This window comes from Salvelinus sp. IW2-2015, linkage group LG32 (assembly GCF_002910315.2).
Source record: "Salvelinus sp. IW2-2015 linkage group LG32, ASM291031v2, whole genome shotgun sequence".
NCBI lineage: Eukaryota > Metazoa > Chordata > Actinopteri > Salmoniformes > Salmonidae > Salvelinus > Salvelinus sp. IW2-2015.
In genome coordinates this window covers 11,377,191-11,400,811 of record NC_036871.1, presented here as the reverse complement: position 1 = coordinate 11,400,811, position 23,621 = coordinate 11,377,191, and the positions used below count along the sequence as shown (strand labels likewise).

The 23,621-nt window shown below is 43.8% G+C and overlaps 1 protein-coding gene across 1 annotated transcript in view; it reads left to right on the top strand.

Annotated features, from left to right (window-relative positions):
- The window catches only part of LOC111956859 (calsyntenin-2), a 299,496-nt gene that overhangs the window by 197,568 nt on the left and 78,307 nt on the right, over nt 1-23,621 (top strand). The window contains exons 3-4 of the mRNA XM_023977530.2: nt 15,837-16,032; nt 18,031-18,239. Coding sequence (XP_023833298.1) covers nt 15,837-16,032; nt 18,031-18,239 — 405 coding nt within the window. The remainder of the gene's footprint in view (nt 1-15,836; nt 16,033-18,030; nt 18,240-23,621) is intronic.

The following is a 23,621-nucleotide window of genomic DNA, read 5'->3' as shown; positions in this document are numbered from 1 at the left end:
TTTGCTGTATGTACAGGCTCAGTTTCGCATGTCATGTGTGTTGTGTGATGATGTTTTCATGTGATTGTCAAACAAATCACTCCTGTGCAGTTTGACCCAGCATAATATTTCCATAATAATACATTTTGCTGATACACCGTACTGGACCGTAGAGCTTACTGGCTACTTTCACCCATAATTTAGACCAAGTCTCTGCTTATAATTTAAACATTTGGTAGGTCATATTATAATTTCAGACATTTGGTAGGTCATATTATAATTTCAGACATTTGGTAGGTCATATTATAATTTCAGACATTTTGGTTAGGTCATGTTATAATTTCAAGACATTTGGTAGGTCATATTATAATTTCAGACATTTGGTAGGTCATATTATAATTTCAGACATTTGGTAGGTCATATTATAATTTCAGACATTTGGTGGGCCATTTGTTTTTCAACTACAGCAGCTTCTATTCTGTCATAAATTGTTGCCCCAGAAGACTAAATGAAGTAGTGCTTACCAGAACAATGTCTTAAATCGATAGAATGAATGTGTTAGTAATCTAGTTAACACCGGTAAAGTTGTCTGTTTCATTTAGGGACCAGGGAAAAAACAACTCCACAACAGTGGAAAGATTAGTAAGGTGCAAAATGTCCAAATGTCAACAGTTTGACCGGTTGAAAGGAAATGAAAAGCTGAGAAAACAATAAAAGACTTCAGGTGGTCTTGGGAGCATATTTTTTTGTGGTTGAAATACTGTCTCCTTGCTTAACAGTGTCAAAGATAACCGATTACACCCACATTCACATTTTCTCAAGAGATGCTGAAAGAAATCATATTTCTCCACTACTGTTCCTGAGACAAAATTAACATTTGTTGTATCATTTTAGTGCAAGAAATGCATAATTCTGCAGTAGTTCATTATATACAGTTTCTTCAGAAAGTACGTAGTCACACCCCTTGACTTTTTACACATTTGCTGTGTAACAGTCTGAATTCAAAATGGATTAAATTTAGATTTTGTGTCACTGATCTAGACACAATACCCCATAATGTCAAAGTGGATAAAAAAAAAAAAAAGTTGAAATGTGTCAATAAGTATTCCACCCCTTTGTTATGGCAAGCCTAAATAAATGTATGAGTAAACATTTGCTTAACAAGTCACGTAATACCTTGCATGGACTTACTCTGTGTGCAATAATAGAGTTTAACATGATTTTTGAATGACTACCGCATCTATGCACAACACACATGAAATTATCTGTAAAATCCCTCAGTCGAGAAGTGAATTTCATGCACAGATTCAACCACAAAGATCAGGGATGTTTCCCAATGTCTCACAAAGATGGGCCGGAGCAGAAGGCAGACGTTTTACGTGCCCCCAACCGATTGTGTTTTTTTGTTCGTTTATCTGCGTTGTTTGTAACTTTTTTTCCCTTCTAATTTTGTACATAATGTTGCCGCTACCTTCTCTTATGACCGAAAATAACTTCTAGACATCAGGACTGCGATTACTCACCACGGACTAGCAGAATCCTTTTTCTTCTTTCACGACTCTGATGAGCCCGAGGTGGAGGATATACGGCTCCTTCGGGAACAGGCCTCGAACCCCGTGATCTGGGTGAAGAGGAGGTGGAGAAAGAGAGGCCGGAGAGCGGGCTGCCTTCGGAGAATTCGAAGGCGATCGAATAAACCCCCACTTCCCTCAATTCTGCTAGCAAACGTGCAATCTTTGGACAATAAAGTCAATGAGATACGGGGAAGATTAAACTACCAACGGGATATTAAAAACTGTAACATCTCATGCTACACGGAGTCATGGCTGAACGACGACAATATCAACATACAGCTGGCTGGTTATACGATGTACCGGCAGGATAGAAGAGCGGCAACTGGTAAGACAAGGGGCGGCGGACTATATATTTTTGTAAATAACAGCGATAATAACGATATCTAACGAAGTCTCGAGCTATTGCTCGCCTGAGGTTGAGCATATCATGATAAGCTGCAGACCACAGTAGCTACCGAGAGAGTTCTCATCTGTATTCTTCGTAGCTGTTTTACATACCACCTCAGTCAGAGGTTGGCACTAAGAAGGCATTGAATGAGCTGTATTCTGCCATAAGCAAACAAGAAAATGCTCACCCAGAGGCGGCGCACCTAATAGCCAGGGACTTTAATGCAGGGAAACTTCTATCAGTTTTATCACATTTCTATCAGCATGTTAAATATGCAACCTTAGGGAAAAGAACTCTGGACCACCTATACTCCACACACAGAGACACATACAAAGCTCTCCCTCGCCCTCCATTTGGCCAATCTGACCATAATTCCATCATCCTGATTCCTGCTTACAAGCAAAAATTAAAGCAGGAAGCACCAGTGAATAGATCAATAAAAAAGTGGTCAGATGAAGCAGATGTTAAGCTACAGGACTGTTTTGCTAGCACAGACTGGGAAAAGTTCCAGGATTCCTCCAATGGCATTGAGGAGTACACCACATCTGTCATTGGCTTCATCAATAAGTCGCCCCCACAGTGACCGTACGTACATACCCCAACCAGAAGCCATGGATTACAGGCAGCATCCCCACTGAGCTAAAGGCTAGAGCTGCCGCTTTCAAGGAGCGGGACTCTAACCCGGAAGTTTATAAGAAATCCCGCTATGCCCTCCTACGAACCATCAAACAGGCAAAGCGTCAATACAAGATTAAGATTGAGTCGTACTACACCGGCTCTGACGCTCGTCGGACGTGGCAGGGCTTGCAAACCATTACAGACTACAAAGGGAAGCACAGCTGAGAGCTGCCCAGTGACATGAGCCTTCCAGACGAGCTAAACTACTTCTATGCTCGCTTCGAGGCAAACAACACTGAAACATGCACGAGAGCACCAGCTGTACCGGGAGACTGTGTGATCATGCTCTCCGCAGCCGATGTGAGTAAGACCTTTAGACAGGTCAGGGCCAGATGGATAACCAGGACGTGTACTGCGAGCATGCGCTGACCAACTAGCAAGTGTCTTCACTGACATTTTCAACCTCTCCCTGTCCGAGTCAGTAATACCAACATGTTTCAAGCAGACCACCATAGATAGGTAACGTGCCTAAATGACAACCGACCCGTAGACATGAAGTGCTTTGAAAGGCTGGTCATTGCTCACATCAACACCATCATCCCAGAAACCCTAGACCCACTCCAATTTGCATACCGCCTCAACAGATCCACAGATGATGCAATCTCTATTGCACTCCACACTGCCCTTTCCCACCTGGACAAAAGGAACACCTATGTGAGAATGCTATTCATTGACTACAGCTCAGCTTTCAACACCATAGTGCCATCAAAGCTCATCAATAAGCTAAGGACCCTGGGACTAAACACCTCCCTCTGCAATTGGATCCTGGACTTCCTGACGGGCCACCCCCAGGTGGTAAAGGTTGGTAACAACACATCCGCCACGCTGATTCTCAACACAGGGGCCCATCAGGGGTGCGTGCTCAGCCCCCTCCTGTACACCCTGTTCACTCATGACTGCACGGCCAGGCACGCCTCCAATGCCATCATTACATTTGCAGATGACACAAGAGTGGTAGGCCTGATCACCACCAACAACAAGACAGCCTATAGGGAGGAGGTCAGAGACCTGGCCGTGTGGTGCCAGGACAACAACCTCTCCCTCAACATGATCAAGACAAAGGAGATGATTGTTGACGACAGGAAAAAGAGGACCGAGCACACCCCATTCTCATCGACAGGGCTGCAGTGGAGAAGGTTGAGAGCTTCAGGTTCCTTAGTGTCCACATCACCAACAAACTAACACGGTCCAAGCACAACAAGACAGTCGTGAAGCAGGCACGACAAAACCTATTCCCCCTCAGGAGACTGAAAAGATTTGGTCCTCAGATCCTCAAAAGGTTCTACAGCTGCACCATCGAGAGCATCCTGACTGGTTTCATCACTGCCTGGTATGGCAACTGCTCAGCCTCCGACCACAAGGTACTACAGAGGGTAGTGCGAACGGCCCAGTACATCACTGGGGCCAAGCTTCCTGCCATCCAGGACCTCTATACCAGGCGGTGTCAGAAGATGGCCCTAAAAATTGTGAAAGACTCCAGCTACCCTAGTCATAGACTGTTCTCTCTGCTACCGCACGGCAAGCGGTACCAGAGCGCCAAGTCTAGGTCCAACTGTACTGTTGGTTAGGGGCTCGTAAGTAAGCATTTCACTGTAAGATCTACACCTGTTGTATTCGGGTCATGTGACTAATACAATTTGATTTGATTTGACATATTGGTGGATTAGTACAAATACAAAAAGCAGACACTGAATACTCCGTTGAGCATGGTGAAGTTATCAGTTGCGCTTTGGAGGGTGTATCAATACACCTAGTCACTACAAAGATATAGGCGTCCTTCCTAACTCAGTTGCCGGAGAGGAAGGAAAAAGTTCAGGGGTTTCACCATGAGGCCAATGGTGATTTTAACAGTTAATGGAAGTGATATGAGAAAACTGAGGACGGATCAAATGACAGAGTGAAAAGAAAGAAGCCTGTATATAATAAAATGTTCAAAAACATGCATCTTCTTTGCAAAACGGCACTAATGTGATACTGCAAAAAACGTGGCAAAGATATTTACTTTTTTTCCTAAATACAAAGTGTTATGTTTGGGGCAAATCCAACATAATGCATTACTGACTACCACTCTTCATATTTTCAAGCATGTTGGTGGCTGCATCATGTTATGGCTATGCTTGTCATCATCAAGGACTAGGAAGTTATTTAGGACAAAATGAATGGAATAGAGCTAAGCACAGGCAAAATCCTGGAGGAAAACCTGGTTCAGTCTGCTTTTCAACAGACACTGGGAGACAAATTCATCTTTCAGCAGGACAATAACCTAAAACACAAGGTAAAATATACACTGGAGTTGCTTACCAAGACGACATTGAATGTTCCTGAGTGACCTAGTTACAGATTTGACTTAGATTGGCTTGAAAATCTATGGCAAGATTTGAAAATGGCTGTCTAGCGATGATCAACAACCAACTTGACCGAGCTTGAATAATTTTTTTTTTTTATATTGGGCAAATAGTGAATCAAAGCTCTCAGATATTTACCCAAAAACACTCACAACTGTAATCATTGCCAAAGGTGATTCTAACATGTATTGACTGAGGGGTTGAAATACTTATCTAATCACGATATATTAGTGTTTTCTTTTTCACATGTATTTTTTAATTCATATAGTTTTTCTTCCACTTTGACATTACAGTGTATTATGTGTGAATCGTTGACATAAAAGGACAGTACAGTCAATGTGAATCCCACTTTGTAACATAACACGATGTGTAAAAAGTAAAGTGCTGTATTACGCTACATGTGAGAGGTTACAGGCCTACAGTCAGTGCCCATATTTCAGTTACTATTCCATTTAACCCATAAAAATTTAAAGGAGGAATTTACCGTTTATTCATGCTTCAGGGATACTCGTGAGCGGGATATCAAAGTTTCATGTAAACAGCTTATCCCGAATAAGACCTTAAGCGCGATATGATCTACTATCCGGAATACTGTGCGCACGTAAACGTGGTCATTGATGTTCAGGTGACAACAATAGGTACTTAGTCTATACCTCAACAGTATAGGTTATTGCATTCAGTGTACCAATGGTCATCTCTCAGCATGATTGCTGAAATCTGTTTTGTCAAAGGCAACCATGGGTACCCATAAGGGACAGCCATTGCACAATTGTATCAACCCAAGTCACAGTAAATTACACAAACCTAAACCTACACAAGCGTACACTGTACATGGCACTGCTGTCATGAGAGACTCAAAAGCTCAGTGCTCACATTCTGTCTCTGCCTCTGTTCTAATCTAATCGCTGTTGGCTTTGTACCTCTACTCAGCAGAGGTACAAAGTCCCGGCTAATGGGCATCCCTGAGCGAGGGGCTCCTGGCGTTCAGGAAACCCTGTCTTGGTGACACTGTGACCCCCGGAGATGTGGGAGCTGTCAGTGTGTAGCCGCCAAGGGGAAAGCGGCTGTGGGGGGCAGCAGGTTCAGTTGGGGCGGAGATGGAGAGAGGAGGGATAGTAGAGAACAGGCAAAAAGAGAGGGCGATGAGGTAGAGAAGAGATGGGGAGGGAAGGAGGTAGAGAGGGGATGGGGAGTGAAGGAGGTAGAGAGGAGATGTGGAGGGAAGGAGGTAGAGAGGAGATGGGGAGGGAAGGAGGTAGAGAGGAGATGGGGAGGGAAGGAATTGGAGAGGATATGGAGGGAAGGAGGTAGAGAGGAAATGGGGAGGGAAGGAGGTAGAGAGGAAATGGGGAGGGAAGGAGGTAGAGAGAAAGAAAGAAAGAAAGAAAGAAAGAAAGAAAGAAAGAGCAGAGGAGGATGTAAAGAAAAAAAATTGAAAAGAAAGGAAGTAGAAGATTAGAGAGGAGGATGCAGAGAGAGGAGAGGAATGTAGAAAGCAGAGGGTAGAGAGGGAGGGGGACAGGACGGGAAGGGATGAGATGAGATGAGCGGAGCACCTGGATGCCAACTTTGAGAGCTAAATAATTGATGCCCCCTGACCAGAGGTCATCCGGAGAGGGAGGAGGAGAGGCAAACAGGGGGACAGACTCAGGGGGGGCATGCCTGGTAGAGCTATTTATAGCTGCATTAGCTCTCCCTCTCACACTCTCTCTCTCCATATACAGTACCAGTCAAAAGTTTGGACACACCTACTCATTCAAGGGTTTTCTTTATTTGTACTATTTTCTACATTGTAGAATAATAGTGAAGACATCAAAACTATGCAATAAAATATGTAGTAACCAAAAAATTGTTTTTAGATTTTAGATTCTTCAAAGTAGCCACCCTTTGCCTTGATGACTGCTTTGCACACTCTTGGCATTCTCTCAACCAGCTTCATGCGGAATGCTTTTCCAACAGTCTTGAAGGAGTTCCCACATATGCTGAGCACTTGTTGATTGCTTTTCCTTCACTCTGCGGTCCAACTCATCCCAAACCATCTCAATTGTGTTGAGGTCGGTGATTGTGGAGGCCAGGTCATCTGATGCAGCACTCCATCACTCTCTGTCTTTGTCAAATAGCCCTTACGCAGCCTGGAGGTGTGTTGGGTCATTGTTGTGTTGAAAAACCAATGATAGTCCCACTAAGCGCAAACCGTATGGGATGGCGTATCGCTGCAGAATGCTTTGGTAGCCATGCTGGTTAAGTGTGCCTTGAATTCTAAATAAATCACTGACAGTGTCACCAGCAAACACTCCCACACCATTACACCTCCTCCTCCATGCTTCATGGTGGAAACCACACAAGCGTAGCTCATCCGTTCACCTACTCTGCGTCTCACAAAGACACGGCGGTTGGAAACAAAAATCTCAAATTTGGACTCATCAGACCAAAGGACAGATTTCCACCGGTTTAATGTCCACTGCTCATGTTTCTTGACCCAAGCAAGTCTCTTCTTCTTATTAGTGTCCTTTAGTAATGGTTTCTTTGTAGCAATTCGACCATGAAGTCCTGATTCACGCAGACTTCTATGAACAGTTGTGTTGAGATGTGTCTGTTACTTGAACTCCGTGAAGCATTTATTTGGGCTGCAATTTCGTAGGCTGGTAACTCTAATGAACTTATTCTCTGCAGCAGAGGTAACTCTGGGTCTTCCTTTCCTGTGGCGGTCCTCATGAGAGCCAGTTTCATCATAGTGCTTGATGGTTTTTGCAACTGCACTTGAAGATACTTTCAAAGTTCTTGAAATGTTCCGTATTGACTGACCTTCATGTCTTAAAGTAATGATGGACTGTCATTTCTCTTTGCTTATTTGAGCTGTTCTTGCCATAATATGGACTTGGTATTTTACCAAGTAGGGCTATCTTCTGTATACCACCCCTACCTTGTCACAACACAACTGATTGGCTCAAACGGATTAAGAAATTCCACAAATGAACTTTTAACAAGGCAGACCTGTTATTTGAAATGCATTCCAAGTGACTACCTCATGAAGCTGGTTGAGAGAATGCCAAGAGTGTGCAAAGCTCTCATCAAGGCAAAGGGTTTGAATGTTCTCAAATATCAAATATATTTTGATTTGTTTAAACGTTTTTGGTTACTACATAATTCCATATGTGTTATTTCATAGTTTTGATGTCTTCACTATTATTCTATGTGTATAAAATAGTCAAAATAAAGAAAAACCCTTGAATGAGTAGGTGTGTCCAAACCTTTGACTGGTACTATATATATATATATATATCCATATGCATGTTTATATTATATATTTATTAACTTCTCTCTTATCCCCTCCATCTTTCTTTCCCTGTCTCTCTCACCCTACCTGATTTTCCCTCTCTTCATGCTGTAAATCAATGAGCTAGGTACCCAGGGCTCAGGCTCTCTCTCTCTCTACCCCCCGCCCCCCCTCTCTCTCTATCCCTCTCCCTCTCTCTTTCTTTCTTTCTTTCTCTCTCTCTCTTTCACCCGCTCTCTCTATCTGTCTCTCTGCTCCAACTCCTGATGCATCTGATTCACACCCACTACCTCATTCTCTGTGGTCCATTGGGACACTCACAGAGATGGAAACTGGCTCAGGCCCCGGCGAAACTCGGACAAATCTTAATCATCAAAACCGTTTGTAATTTCCAATCATTTCGTTTTGCTCGATGTCTTTGTCTTTCAAGTGATCCAATAGGCTAAAACAGATTCTAATACAATAAACATACATAATTACCTCATTTAAAAAATGACCATTATTTTCCACAGTCTTCACACCTGAATTGTTTGGTAAACAAACATGTCAGTTCTTTGTGTTGAAGTATTATACTACTATACCTGATTCCACTGTTAAAATCATACTTGTCCTACAGTTGCTATCATCCCAAGGCTTTCGATTTGATGCGATTCAATTAACATCCAACATCCATTGAAATGTGTGTCTCAGTGTGTGTTTGTGTGTGTGTGTGTGTGTGTGTGTGTGTGTGTGTGTGTGTGTGTGTGTGTGTGCATGTGGTGTTGTTGTGTGTGTGTGGGGTGGGTGTGTGTGTGTGTGTGTGTGTGTGTGTGTGTGTGTGTGTGTGTGTGTGTGTGTGTAGTGTGTTGTGCGTGTGTGTTTACTGAGCTGTTTATAAGTGGCACGGGTCACACGGTTGCCTTTGCTATCTCCCAAATGCAATTAGGAGGTCCCCCCTATCTTAATGAAAGAGCCTAATGGGATTCTAATAAATTGTCCACCGTGACTGGCAACAGACACTTCCCATGGTCTTCTGGTGAAGCCAATTCCTCATGATAGTATGGATGACTGAAGGGTTCTGCAGAAATGGGGGTTGTTATTGTGAGAAAGGAAAGGACGAGGTGCCGCCTAAGAAATGTTTTTGTTGATGAGACATTTTATAAGGTCATAGACTGTTTGAGTCATGGCGTGGCCTTCGGGCAGTGTGTGTGTGTGTGTGTGTGTGTGTGTGTGTGTGTGTGTGTGTGTGTGTGTGTGTGTGTGTGTGTGTGTGTGTGTGTGTGTGTGTGTGTGTGTGTGTGCGTGCGTGTGTGATCCCTTTAATAGGCTGTTGGGGGGGTAGCCTATCTTCTAAACCATTCTCCTCCGTAGTCGGGTGTCTTACCTCACATAGCAATGTAATGTACATATATAAGTTTGACCTGTTCACTAGCAGCAGTCCGTACTTCCTTAGACCACTTATTATCCAGACGCAGAGTGGAAGAAATACAGAACAAATCAACGGAATTAACTAAATTAGAAGAGCGCCGAGAAAATGTGGCGCGGCGCAAACACCTGAACCTCATCATCTTCCTCTTCCTCCTGCCTCCGTGTTAGATCCCAGGTTTGGGAGTGTGTGAGTGCTAGCAGCAGGTCATTAGCGACTAGAAGCATAATCCAGCAAGTAATTAAAGAAGGGGACGTGGGTTCGTCTGAGAGTGTTAGATGACTAGCTGAGAGGCGAGAGAATGAGCGAAATCAAGACTTTAAGCCTATGGGGCCGCCAAGAGAGACCCGCATTTTAATCAGCCTCCCAGCCACACCCACCCACTCCACACCCACACACTCCACACACACACACACTACACTACACACACTAAGCCATCTTCGCGATGAGACAAAACACACACCACGAGAGCGAATCTAATATGATATTTGATTAAAAGTAGGAGAATTAACATGGTGGATGAAGTAGTCTGTTTCTCAGTAGGAGGGAATTGGACATAGGGATGATTTTGCGAGGTCACTGTGCTAGATAGACACCCTAGGCCGGACCAGATGGGCAAGCTCAGTATTTGCAGCAATTATTTCACCAAGACTGCACCAATTACTTTGAAGTATTAAACAGAAAACTTCCAATAAAGTCCAAAGAGGAGGAACAAGACTTGAATTCAAAACGTAAATAAAGACAGCTTCAGAGTTATGTGTGTCAATGTCCTGTATCAGAATGACAGATGCAAACTTTGCACAGTCTGCTGCAAATGTTGAGTTCTCGTCTTCCGTAGATGGTGACATAGGGGGAGAGATTTTTTTTGAAAGAACATCCAATGCACCTTTGCTAAACACATTTCTGTGGAGTACGACTTGGTTTTAATATTTCAGACGCTCAGTTAGAGGTGAGCTTGGATGCCACCTGGCATTCCAAAAGCAATGCTCTTTTCTAACTCAGAATGTTCAATATTAAACAGGCTCAATTTGATTGACTTTTCTCTGAATCATTTCTGCTGACTCCCACACGTCCCACTCCCAAACTGCAGCACTTCTCAAACACCTTGGCACTCTATCAAATCCCCTGACAAATCTTTATATTTTCACATTTACCGTGAAAACAGCCACTTCCCATAAGATATATACCAAAGAGTTCCGGCCCAAAACGGTACGATTCAGTGTCAATAGTAGACTACTAGAGCACATCTCTTAGCAGTGCTTTTGAGAGGCAATCTCTCTCATCAAGAGAGATGCAAAGTGCACTTCTGCTGACACGATAGGAATCTTCTTCCCTGAAATCTCTTCGTCTGTCTGTCATTATCATTTACACATACAGGTAACTGCTAAAATAAGGAAAGACTTGAGTTAATGAGGGATACAAGGAATATTGAAAACAGGTGCTTCCACACAGGTGTGGTTCCTGAGTTAATTAAGCAATTAACATCCCATCATGCTAAGGCTAAGACATGTATAAAAATGCCCATTATGCCTCCCGGGTGGCGCAGTGGTCTAGGGCACTGCATCGCAGCGCTAGCTGTGCCACCAGAGTCTCTGGGTTCGCGCCCAGGCTCTGTCGCAGCCGGCCGCGACCGGGAGGTCCGTGGGGCGACGCACAATTGGCCTAGCATCGTCCGGGTTAGGGAGGGTTTGGCCGGTAGGGATATCCTTGTCTCATCGCGCTCCAGCGACTCCTGTGGCGGTCCGGGCGCAGTGCGTGCTAACCAAGGGGGCCAGGTGCACGGTGTTTCCTCTGACACATTGGTGCGGCTGGCTTCCGGGTTGGAGACGCGCTGTGTTAAGAAGCAGTGCGGCTTGGTTGGGTTGTGCTTCGGAGGACGCATGGCTTTCGACCTTCGTCTCTCCCGAGCCCGTACGGGAGTTGTAGCGATGAGACAAGATAGTAATTACTAGCGATTGGATACCACGAAAATTGGGGAGAAAAGGGGGTAAAATAAAATAAAATAAAAAAAGCCCATTATTTTGGCTACCACGGCTACAAGAAGAGATCTCAGTGACTATGAAAGAGGGGTCTCAAAGGAGCATAGGGGATATAAAGGGTGTGTGTCTGTCTGTCTCAGTCACAGGTTGACATTTATTTTCATGAGTCTTGCCCTGGAGGCATAACTGAGCAGTTTCCGCTAGATGGACCAGCTGCAAAGTCAAAATTGGTTATATCGTATAAATTCATGAAAACAAAAATGTGCTTTTTTGGTCTTAATTTAAGGTTAGGGGTAGGCATTAGCATTAGCAGTGTGGTTAGGGTTGGTTTTAAAATCATTTTTTATGACTTCGTGGCTGTGCCAGCTAGTGACCACTCTGCGGAGCTGCCTCCAGGGCAAGACTCATGACAATAAATGCCAACCTGCATCTCAGTCACCAGATTCCAACCCAACTGAACACTTATGGGAGATTCTAGAGTGGCGCCTGAGACAGCGTTTTCCACCACCATCAACAAAACACCAAATTATGGAATTTCTTGTGGAAGAATGGTGTCGCATCCAGACACTTGTAGAATCTATGCCAAGGTGCATGGAAGCTGTTCTGGTGGCTCATGGTGGCCCAATGCCCTATTAACAGTGGAACCACCATAGGCCAATGGCCACTAATGTTTGATTTTGTAAAAGACTTTAAAAAAACTGTCATGCTCCTTCCCTGACTTTTCCTGAATGTTTGTATTTTACATTGCTCATTTGTCCGAATTTTAAAATCACAAACAGAAAAGTATTTAGAGCCTTTTTACCAGTTTTTTTCCACACCTATTCCTAACTTAACCCGCCAAACAGTGTGCTGTAGGACGTTGGTACCCAGCCAGGCACTAATACGTCTCTCTCTCCTCACTGAATGAGTGACAAATGGAAGAATGGTGGCGATAATTGTGCGCCTTACTTTACAATTGAATTTAAATTAGGCCTAACTGAATGATAAGGAAGGTGAAGAGGTTGATTTAATTTAGAAAGACAATCGTGAAATGATGAATTTGTGTTATGACTTTTTATCAGCAGCAAATAATTTGATGCGTCTTGGGGGTTGATACCGTTCTCTTTTGCGTTTTACTATGTAAACAGATTGCTTTTACAGGACTGTTTTATTTACTGTAACTCTAGTACTAATCAAATGTATTGTAAGGGAAACGACAACATGCTATGTGTTGCAGTAGGCCTTTAGAATAACGCAAAAACATATCCTTGACTCTATCCAAGTTGATGAGCAGGAAACAAACGATGCCAGACAGCCTGCCGGCCCATCTAAACTACACCTAAACTATACCTAAACTAATTTCACACATAATAAGAGTTAGCCTATAGACAAGATTAAATTGACAATGAATCTGATGAGTGACAATATTAGGCCTATCAGTTGTCAAATTGTACATGAAGAGATGGGTGCATCTTGTAAATGACAGATCCAAGGAAAGGATCATCACTTTATCAAATCCTCCTTCACAGTCACATGCATGTAAAACATATTTATTTCTATATACTGTAGTATCAGAAAGATCATATTCTGCAGTTTCTATGACACTTACCTTTGTCAAATAACTCTCAAAATTCAAGAGGTGCAGCTCTATTTCCACATTTCTGTGCTGTCCATGCATTCAGCACATGGGCAGCAGCATTGCTCTGGCTACTAAGAAAACTAGTAAGATAATAAACTCAAAATAAAAACATGTTATTTACTTATGCAATTCATCCTTTACAACTGTTCATGCACTGATGCTTTTGTTTAGGAATACAGAAAATCATTTCACCTGTGACCTGGCTGGTTATATTATTATATTTTTGGTTTCTACTTTGTCAAAAGACTCTGTAACTGGACTTTATGAATTACTATAACTCTATTACTAATCGAATCTACAAATAAAGTTGATCAATTGGATTACACGGTAATGTTTTTATTGTAAGGGAAACGAAAATAGGCTATAGGCCTACGTTTTGCTAAGACTATGTAGAATTATACAAAACATATCCTTGACTCTATCTGAAGAAATTACTTTGTTAATTTATTGATATATTTCCACAAAAATGTCTTCATGCAAGGAATCCTTTATAATAGTTCATGCACTATTTATCAAGCGTTGGTGCTTATGTTTGCTGCACCTTGTAGGTTGATATCTGATGCATATACTAAAGGGGACAACCAGCAACGTTCTCTAGCTGGTATTTATAGGCTGAAAGACCAGGCGGTTCTAGTGTTAATACACTTTACGTTGGTGTTTCCATTATTTTTCCAGTTACCTGTACATTGCATGTCTCCTTCACTGCACTCGTTGATAGTTTCCTGACCCCTCCATCCTCTCTCTAAACGTAATCCAGAAAAATGCATTTGCGGTCAAGCAGATGGAGCGTAAAATGGCTTTGCATCAGACCCAAACTACTAAATGGAAATGTTTGCATTTTATTCCCAGTATTCTGTATGTTTGTGTATTTTATATGTAGTGTATGATTGTGTTTGTTATTTTCATATTTCATATTGGCTTCGCCTCCCTTTCCTCCCTCGCCATCTAACAGAATATTTGGAAGGCGCTGGATGCTCAGAGCCACGCTGGGTTTATCATTGCCCTCGCACGCCACCCGCTGTGTTTGGATTATTATTTTCTCCCTCCGCGCACCTTGCGGCTCCGCGCCCATTGTCGTGGTCGTTTAATTTCGATAAGGCATTGTGGGGCCTAATATAGAGGGGAAATGTAAACTACAAGCCCAGGCAGCAGCGAGGACGGATGGACCGCGAAGGGTAAATTGTTATTTCACCATTACGAATGGAGTTGTGATGATTTGAGCGGGTGGAATGGGTTCTAAAAAATAAAAAAAAACGCAGACAAAGAGCGAGGGATGAAAAATGCAGGGGAGTTGAGGCGGAGAAACAGAGAGAAAGTTTGGTTCATCAGAGTTTGGCAGTGGCGCTTGTGCACACGAGGGATAGCCTTGGCACTTTTTGTTCCTGACGTCCTACTAAGGTTTAAGTAATATCGGCTGTCGGAGGTGCTAGTGTATTCCCTAAGGCTATTTCCCCAAATCCCTGAAAATAACAGAAATACAGAGTTGGGTCCAGAATCGGAAACGTCAATAAAAAATCTAAAGTGAAAAAAGGATGTATATTATTGAGTTGGTGTAGTCAGCGGGATATCTGTAGTTATTTTCTTCTTGACTACACACCACAAGTCTGGTGTCAGGCCCGTATTTAATTTATGTCAGCGAGAGATGCTGACAAAGATCATTGTGTTCAGAACTGTGACTCTGTGTTGCCCACTATATTGCATTACTTCTAAACAAGTTGAGGATATTGGAGGGAGGATTGGAGGGGGATTTGTGAACCTACTACATCAAGATGTTTGGATGTCTTACAAGATCCCCAAGTGTAATTACAATGGACGTGGTGTACTACCCTACCCCATTCACCAAGAAAGTGTTCCCCAGTGTTACTCTATAAAAAGACTCACACAATTCTTGCTGTCCCTCCAATGGCAGGAAACCGGTTATCCATCCCACTTCTGACACCAGTGTAGTGAAGGTGGGAGATAGTCACTAGCAGGGCTTGAACCAGAGACCCTTACAAGGCAAAGACACTACACTGTGTCATTAGGAAGGTCGTGCTTACATGCGGGAGGACTGAGCATTACAATTTCAATCTGACTCATTCAACAAGGTAAAGAGAAAGAGGATTTTTTAAAAGCAAATTATTGTATCATCATATCCAGCAGACAATTAAACATACTTCAATTTAATTTGATTGTCATACCACTTGTGCTATTAAAAACCGAGATCGCAAACCAGCGTCTCTCTCCTATTGGACCATTAGACTTAAAAGCGTAATTTTTCTGAAAGGTGGCCTGGAGAGAGGAATATTGCAAAATCAAGCAAACGCAAATTGCATTTCTTCCTCCCTGTCTGGCCTGGCACAACATGATGCCACCGAGGTCGATTACAACCGCAGAACGCTCTTTCAGTCTCTTAGCAGCTCAACTGTGTTTTGCCACCATCTCTAAAAACACATACATGTCCTCGATAACAGTGTTCAGAGTGGTGGCATGCCGAGACACATTTCCAGCTCTGAAAAACGAGGTGACACACCATGTCCATTATCTCTCTATTAATTCTCTCTCTCCCCCTCATTTCCTCCCCACCTTCTCCTCCTCCTCATTTTCCTTGCAGGGGAGATCTGTGCGTTTATGATCCACGGGCAGGAGGCCCCGTTCGAGGCAGTGGTCCTAAACAAGACGTCGGGGGAGGGGGTCCTGAGGGCCAAGGGCCTGGTGGACTGTGAGACCCAAAAGGAGTACACCTTCGTCATCCAGGCCTACGACTGCGGGGCTGGGGCCAACGGGGTCAGCTGGAAGAAGTCACACAAGTAAGGAAGGAGTGTTTGTCAGGGAGGGGGGTTGGTCTGTGTGATGGGGGGTTGGTGTGTGTGTTGTGTGTGTGTGTGTGTGTGGTGGTGTAGTGTGTGTGTGTGTGTGTGTGTGTGTGTGTGTGGTGTGTGTGTGGTGTGTGTGTGTGTGTGTGTGTGTTGTGTTGTGTGTGTGTGTGTGGAGAGATTAGGGGTTAAGGGTTAGGGTTAGGTTAAGGGTTAGGATTAGGTTTAGGAGTTAGGTTGGTGTGTGTGTCGGAGTGCGTGTGTGTGTGTGCGTGTGTGTGTTTGTGTGTGGCTGTATCTTTTTTGTGTGAGATAGATTTTTGTGAAAATGTTGCGTTATACAAGCAAACTGGTTTGTGTCAAGAACTGCAACGCAACTGGGTTTTTCACACTCAACAGTTTCCTGTGTGTATCAAGAATGGTCCACCACCCGAAGGACATCCAGCCAACTTGACACAACTGTGGGAAGCATTGGAGTCAACATGGGCCAGAGTCCCGGTGGAACGCTTTCGACACCTTGTAGAGTCCATGCCCTGACAAATTGAGGCTGTTCTGAGGGCAAAAGGGTGGGGTGGGGGTGCAACTCAATATTAGGAAGGTGTTCTTAATGTTTGGTGTACTCAGTGTAGCTCTACATGCCAAGCGTCCAGTATGTGGGTCTTTAGTTGTCCTCAATACTATAATCACAGACAGTGACTGAGCACATCCGCCATGCAATAGCAGCCTTCTGTAGTCCTAGTAACAGCTGAGACTTGCTCAATGTTTAGCTCCGGGTATGATTTTCATCAATGAGGGCCCGAAGGCTCCTTATGAGTCAGACAGTCTCACATAAAGCCTTATAGCCCTGCTCTGATGAAGTGCTACTGAAGGCTGTGCTCTAGTGCACTGACTAAGGCTGATATTGTCGCACAGAGAGAGAGAGATATGGGCATGAGAGAGTGGGAGTGATTTCACAGCTTGGTCATCTTTGATGAATGTCTCCGAGTGAAATAGGGCACCTGTCAAAACCAGTGTGTGTGCATCTGTTTGATTTTCATCAAAATCAAATTCACGTGCGCCGAATACAACAGGTGTAGACTTTAGCATGAAATGCTTACTTACGAGCCATTTCCCAACAATGCAGAGTTAAAAAGTAAGAAAATTAGCGAATAGGAAATAGTACCACAATAAATAACAGTAACGAGGCTATATACAAGGAGTACCGGTAACTAGCCAATGTGCAGGGGTACGAGGCAGTTGAGGTCATATGTACATGTAGTTAAGGGTAAAAGTGACTAGGCAATCAGGATAGATAATAAACAAGAGTAGCAGCAACGTATGTGGAGAGTGTGAAAGCTGTGTGTGTGTGTGTGCGTGCATGTGCATGCGGGTGCGTGTGTGTGCCTCAGCTAAGCAGCATCACTGCAGGACATTCTAAGTAGGTGTCATTGAGTTCATGTCTTTAATTATGAAGGCATGTTGCAGCATCACTTCTTGTCACAAGGTCATTGTCAGCAGAATTATAGGTAGAGTTTGAGAAACTGGATTAAAAAATAATAATACTGAGATATTTCAAATATTACTAATGTTCAGCCCTGTGGTTGTTTTAACAAAGTACAAAGGGAGAGGCCCCGAACCAACCTAGATTTGGTGAGGATATCTCTCAATGGCTTCGGTGCGAAAACATTGCATCACTACCTTAATGTTTTTACAGTACAACTATCAGTGAAAAACAGAGAAGGATTTTACTTTTACGTATTGTATGCCCCCTTGCCCTGGTGTTTCTCTTTCTCATGTTCCCTGAGCTGGTAATGAGTTTGTGTGTTGTTGTTGTTGGAAGAAAGAGCACCAAAAGTATCTCTCACTACCTTCCCTCACACATTTTGCGCTCTCTCTCTCTCTCTCTCTCTCTCTCTCTCTCTCTCTCTCTCTCTCTCTCTCTCTCTCTCCTCTCCTTCCTCTCTCACACACACACACCACCTCCTCCACCCCTCCTTTCCTCTCCCTCTAACCGGCGGTGGTTCACATCCAGGTGGATGACGTGAATGAGTTCTCTCCTGTGTTCCGGGAGGCCGTATACCATGCTGCAGTAACGGAGGGGAAGATCTACGACAGCATCCTGCAGGTGGAGGCCTGGGACCAGGACTGTTCCCCGCAGTACAGCCAGATCTGCAACTATGACATCGTCACCTCCGACACGCCCTTCGCCATTGACCGCAATGGTCAGTGAACTCTAACCTCATCCCCTGACCTCAGAACCTGCAGGTCAAATGACACAAGCATAGGCTACTCTGACTGACTTTGCGTTAGGTCAAACTTTTGTACTTTGCCTCTCTCTACACATTGTTAACTCCGCGCTCAGAAGACGGCCCTGTAAATTCCTTCAACTTGGTTACACTTTACTTTCCATGACAGTAATGACACAAACTGTTCCTCAGGCCATCAAATTGGCTCGGCATAATTTGAATACATTCATTACCAGAAGTTCGTATCTAGATCGGCTTACAGTCCATTCACAGTCAGTACACGTGGCCCATGCGGGAATTGAACCCGCAAATTTGATTTGCTGTTGCCAGAATCTTCTCCAACCAACTGAACTTGGTTAATTATATTCATAGCACATCTCTCACACCATTTGTCAGCGTGCTGTATTCATGGACTCTCCAAGTGCTTCCCCATTCATCTTCTGATCACAGTACAGTGTTATACAGAGTGATGTGAAACTGGATTCAGCTTTGTGTGATCAGCGGGAACACAAGGACGAGTGGAGCCCGCGGATCAGACGGGCAAAATGACATCAGATGCTCCACAGCCTGCCATCTCTGCTAGCCTTTCTCCTCCCTCTTCCCTCTCTCCCTTTGTCTCTCTCTCACTCTTTTTGTGTTTCTCTCTCTCTTGATTCACTTTCTCTCTTTCTCTCTCCTTCCCTGCTTCCCTTCCTTTCTCCCCCTCTGTCTTTTTTGTCTTCTCTCTCTCTCTCTCTCTCTCTCTCTACTCTCTTTCCCTCCCTCTCTCTCTTATTTTCGTCCTCCCTGTCTGGTAACTCTGATGTCCTCTGGCACGGCTCAGGCCCCTCTGTGACTTTTATGGGTTCCTGTCCGCCACTCCAGCTTTGCGGCTGCCAGTCGCCTCGCCTCCTATAGCCCTCCCACTGTCTGCAGTGCGACTGGCGCTCGTGGTGCTCAATTAGAACTGAGCGGAGTGATGCATGGGGGCCGCCAGAGTGTGTTTTGTACTGAGGGGGCTTCTGGCTCCATCATTAACCGTGGATCAGAGGCCTGAGTGAGTTATTAAATAAAGCAGGCCCGCCAGCCCTCTGCAACTCAGGGAGGAAGGGAGTAAGATAGAGGGAGTGAGGAAAGGAGAGAGACAGAAAGAAATAGAGCGAGGGAGAGAGGAAGCGAGAGAGGATGTGTGAGAGAGAAGGACAGAGAGGGAGAGGCCAGAAGAAAGAATCAACAGAGAAAAGAAGAGAGACAGGGAAGTAGAATGAGTAAGAAGGAGAAACAGCCAAACAGTAGAGAAAGAAAGATAGCGGTACTGTAGTTCCAGGTCTTTCAGAGTTTTGTCTGAATATTTCTTCTCTCCCTCGTCGATCATAAACAACCCATTATATTCTGTACTAAAGAGAAAGTCAATCTTATCTACTTTAGACATACAAATGATGGTGAACTTGAGAATCGGGTCCTAGAGAGCTGTAGTGTATGCTAGTTTTCATGGTTGCGGATGTATACTGTAGTCATACTGTAAATTCCCCAGCAGTCAAAAGACACACACGTATTGACAGGTTTCCTATTTCACTCAGATCTTACACATGGGGACAGTAATGAGTGCAACACAATCTCACACTCAATTTGCGCAAATATGTACAAGTATTTGCGTTTTTGTGGTTTTGTGTGGCTTAATTCTTGTGAAAATACACACATTTTTGTGTGACTTAATTCGTATTAAAAGACAACAATTTTTATACGACTTCATTCACAAGAAAATACATTTTTGGGGCGCAAACTTGGTAACAATCTTTTGAAAGTTATTGGAGCAATGCATTTTGGGTAATGGTGTTCTACACAGCCTTTTTTTTGTGTCCCACATTTATTTATATAAAAAAATAACCCAATATTGTTAATCAACCAGGTTGTCACCGAAATACTTCTAATATAATAGTAGCCTTACACTTTTTCTTTTTATTAATGCTAATGCTGTTTTCTATGCTGTTTTTTTGCTTCATACTTTGGGATACTGGTGCAATGTCGGATTTTATGAGGGTTGCCAGATTGGAGTAAAACGCTGCATTTGTCAGATTTTTTTGCAGTATCGATGAAGGTATTTGATTGGGGAATAGGAATACATTTTCATGATGCAAAATTAATTAATAAATAAATGTGGGGAAACAGAAGACCTGCAACCAAAAAAATCTGTTTGGTTTCTCTGGTGCAACTATAGTATTTCCATTTATAACGAGTCTGGACTATGATCAATTAAGCCATATCAATGGATGTAACAGGTTCATGTAAAATAATGAATTATGTTGGCTTACACTTATGGAACTTCCAAGGCCGTTTCATGATGATTATTACAGTCGTGTTAATCACGTTACATGTTATATAGGTTATTCTAACAAGGCATATGCCAGCATTGTAGGCCTAGTTCCTCTGCCCAGAGGCCTGCTCGGCTTTCATGGCAACGGCTATTAGAATTCACGTTGCCACGTATGAACCCTGGTTAGATTGAACTTTCTTCCGCTACATTGGTGGCAGCGATTGGGATCACGTCCGGCTCACGTCTAGTTTGGTGATCTAGTGGTGGGAAGCATTCTGTTCTTCAACATTGTGTTGGGTGTAATTACATTGATATATCTAGTGTACAATGGATAAGCAACAATGGGTGTGACAGATAGAAGCAGTCTCTACAGTTGTGATCAAGCCTTACAGTACATCAAAGTTGCCTGAAGCTGAATGAAAAAGTGTGATGCCCTGACCAGTTATTCAGAAGAAAATCCTCTGTGACTGTGTAATTTACATACGTTAACTTACCAGTGTGGACCCAAAACAAACACATTCTACACATTTACAAACGACCTGTTTAAAGTGTTATTACAACCATGGTGTTCTTTTGTTTCTAAAGCTTCTACATCTAATAACCTGACAATGATCCACATCATATGGGTAGACAAATCATGTGTGTTATGCAGCAAAACACAACTATCCTTTTTTTAGGTTGCAAACCAGTGATATGAATCACTGTTGATCCGTCCTGTATCACGTTTCAGGAGAAGACCCAGATGCAGACAGTGTCGAAGTAACAAAAGTTTATTACTAGAACAGGGGGCAGGCAAAATTAGAGGTCAAGGGCAGACAGAGGTCAGTAATCCAGATCAGAGTCCATATGGTACAGAACGGCAGGCAGTCTCGGGGTCAGGGCAGGCAGAGGTCAATAATCCAGGGTGGTGTGACAAGGTACAGAACGGCAGGCAGGCTCAGGATCAGGGCAGGCAGAGGTCAATAACCCAGGGTGGTGTGACAAGGTACAGAACGGCAGGCAGGCTCAGGGTCAGGGCAGGCAGAATGGTCAAAACCGGGAAAACTAGAAAACAGGAACTAGAAAAGAGAGGAGCATGGGGAAAAACGCTGGTAGGCTTGACGAACAAAACGAACTGGCAACAGAGAACACAGGTATAAATACTGGGGATAATAGGGAAGATGAGCGACACCTGGAGTGGAGTGGAGAAAAGCACAAAGACAGGTGAAACAGATCAGGGTGTGACATCCTGTTCCGATCTAATGAGATGGATATAGGATTTCCTACGGCCTAGAATCGAGGCCTTTCCCAGTCATGAAGGACAAAGCTAGGCCCTTCTTGGTTCTCATTGGCGAAGACTGAACCCAAGTTAGGGGTTATATGTCAGACTCTCCTATACCACTTTGCCCAACCTTTTATACCCCAGACGTTGTAAATAAACCCTTTTTAAGGTGTTATAACTTGTATCATTATTATAGGGATGTGAAACCCATAGTCGAATGGCTTCAGACTGAGAATTTTTCACTGCCAGCAGAAAATAGGTATTCGGAGTAGACTTTACCATCGTACGCTTCCGAATATATTACTCGCTAATGTTCAATAAAGTAGACGAGCTCAAGGCGAGGATCTCCTTCCAGAGAGACATCAGGGACTGTAACATACTCTGTTTCACGGAATCATGGCTCTCTCCAGATATACTCTCCCTGTCCATACAGCCAGCTGGGTTCTCAGTAATTTCCGCAGACAGGAATAAAGACCTCTCCGGGAAGAAGAAGGGCGTCGTGTATGTTTCATGATTAACCACCCATGGTGTGATTGTGATAACGTACAGAAACTCAAAGTCCTTTTGTTCACCCAACCTAGAATACTTCATAATCAAATGCTGACCATATTACCTCCCAAGAGAATTCTCTTTGGTTATAGTCACAGCCGTGTATATTCCCCCTCAAGCCGATACCGCGACGGCCCTCAAGGAACTACACTGGACTTTATGCAAACTGGAAACCACATATCCTGAGGCCGCATTTATTCTAGCTGGGGATTTTAACAACGCAAATTTGAGGAAAACGCTACCAAAGTTCTGCCAACACATTGACTGTAGTACTAGCGCTGGGAAAACACTCGACCACTGCTATTCTCTCTTCCGGGATGCCTACAAGGCCATCCCCCGCCCTCCCTTCGGCAAATCAGATCACGACCACTTCCGCAGTGGCGACAATCAGTGGACGAGGCCATCCACTGCTTTCCACTCCTGTGAGTATTGCTGGCTCAGTGATGTTAGGCCCAGGGTTGAGTTGCACATCCCCGGATAGCAGGAAGGTAGTGAACAGGTAGTTTAACAGTTTCCGATAAATGTTGGACTTGTGTTTATTACGCCTAAGCGGTTCAGTGGAATAGGGAGCGAGGTAGACTTGGCCATTATTCAGAACATTATGGTATGCTGTGTACTGTCCGCTCCCATGGAACGGTCAACCAAAGTGTTTGGTGTTGGTATTCTCTGGCAGTAGATTGATTGTGTCATCCCAGCAAGGACGCACTGAGACTATCAGTAGAGCAGCTACATAACTGACAATCGTGGCAATGTACTGGAGATAAAACACATAATTGCACTTTAACTCTTTGCATGAGTTAATAATCTGGGGTCGGCTTACACCTGATGTTTTAGATAAAATAACAGCATCTGTAGGAGAAGCGGCACCTGTCGCACCACCCTCCCTTCCGTCTGCCATCTTCCACATCATGTAACAAGGTAACTATCAATCTGTGGCTGGAACTAGATCAGTATCCGTTACCAAAAATGCAGGACTTGTTCACAAAGCTGAACGTCTCCATTGGGTTGAGGTCAGGTGATTGCGGAGACCAGGTAATCTGATGCAGCACCCCATCACTCTCCTTCATGGTCAAATAGCCCTTACACTTCCTGTGTTTGGGTCATTGTCCTGTTGAAAAACAAATGATAGTCCCACAAAGTGCAAACCTGATGGGATGGGATCGCTGCAGAATGCTTTGGTAGCCATGCTGGGGAAGTGTGCCTTGAATTCTAAGTAAATAACTGACAGTGGTCACCAGCAAAGCACCCCCACACC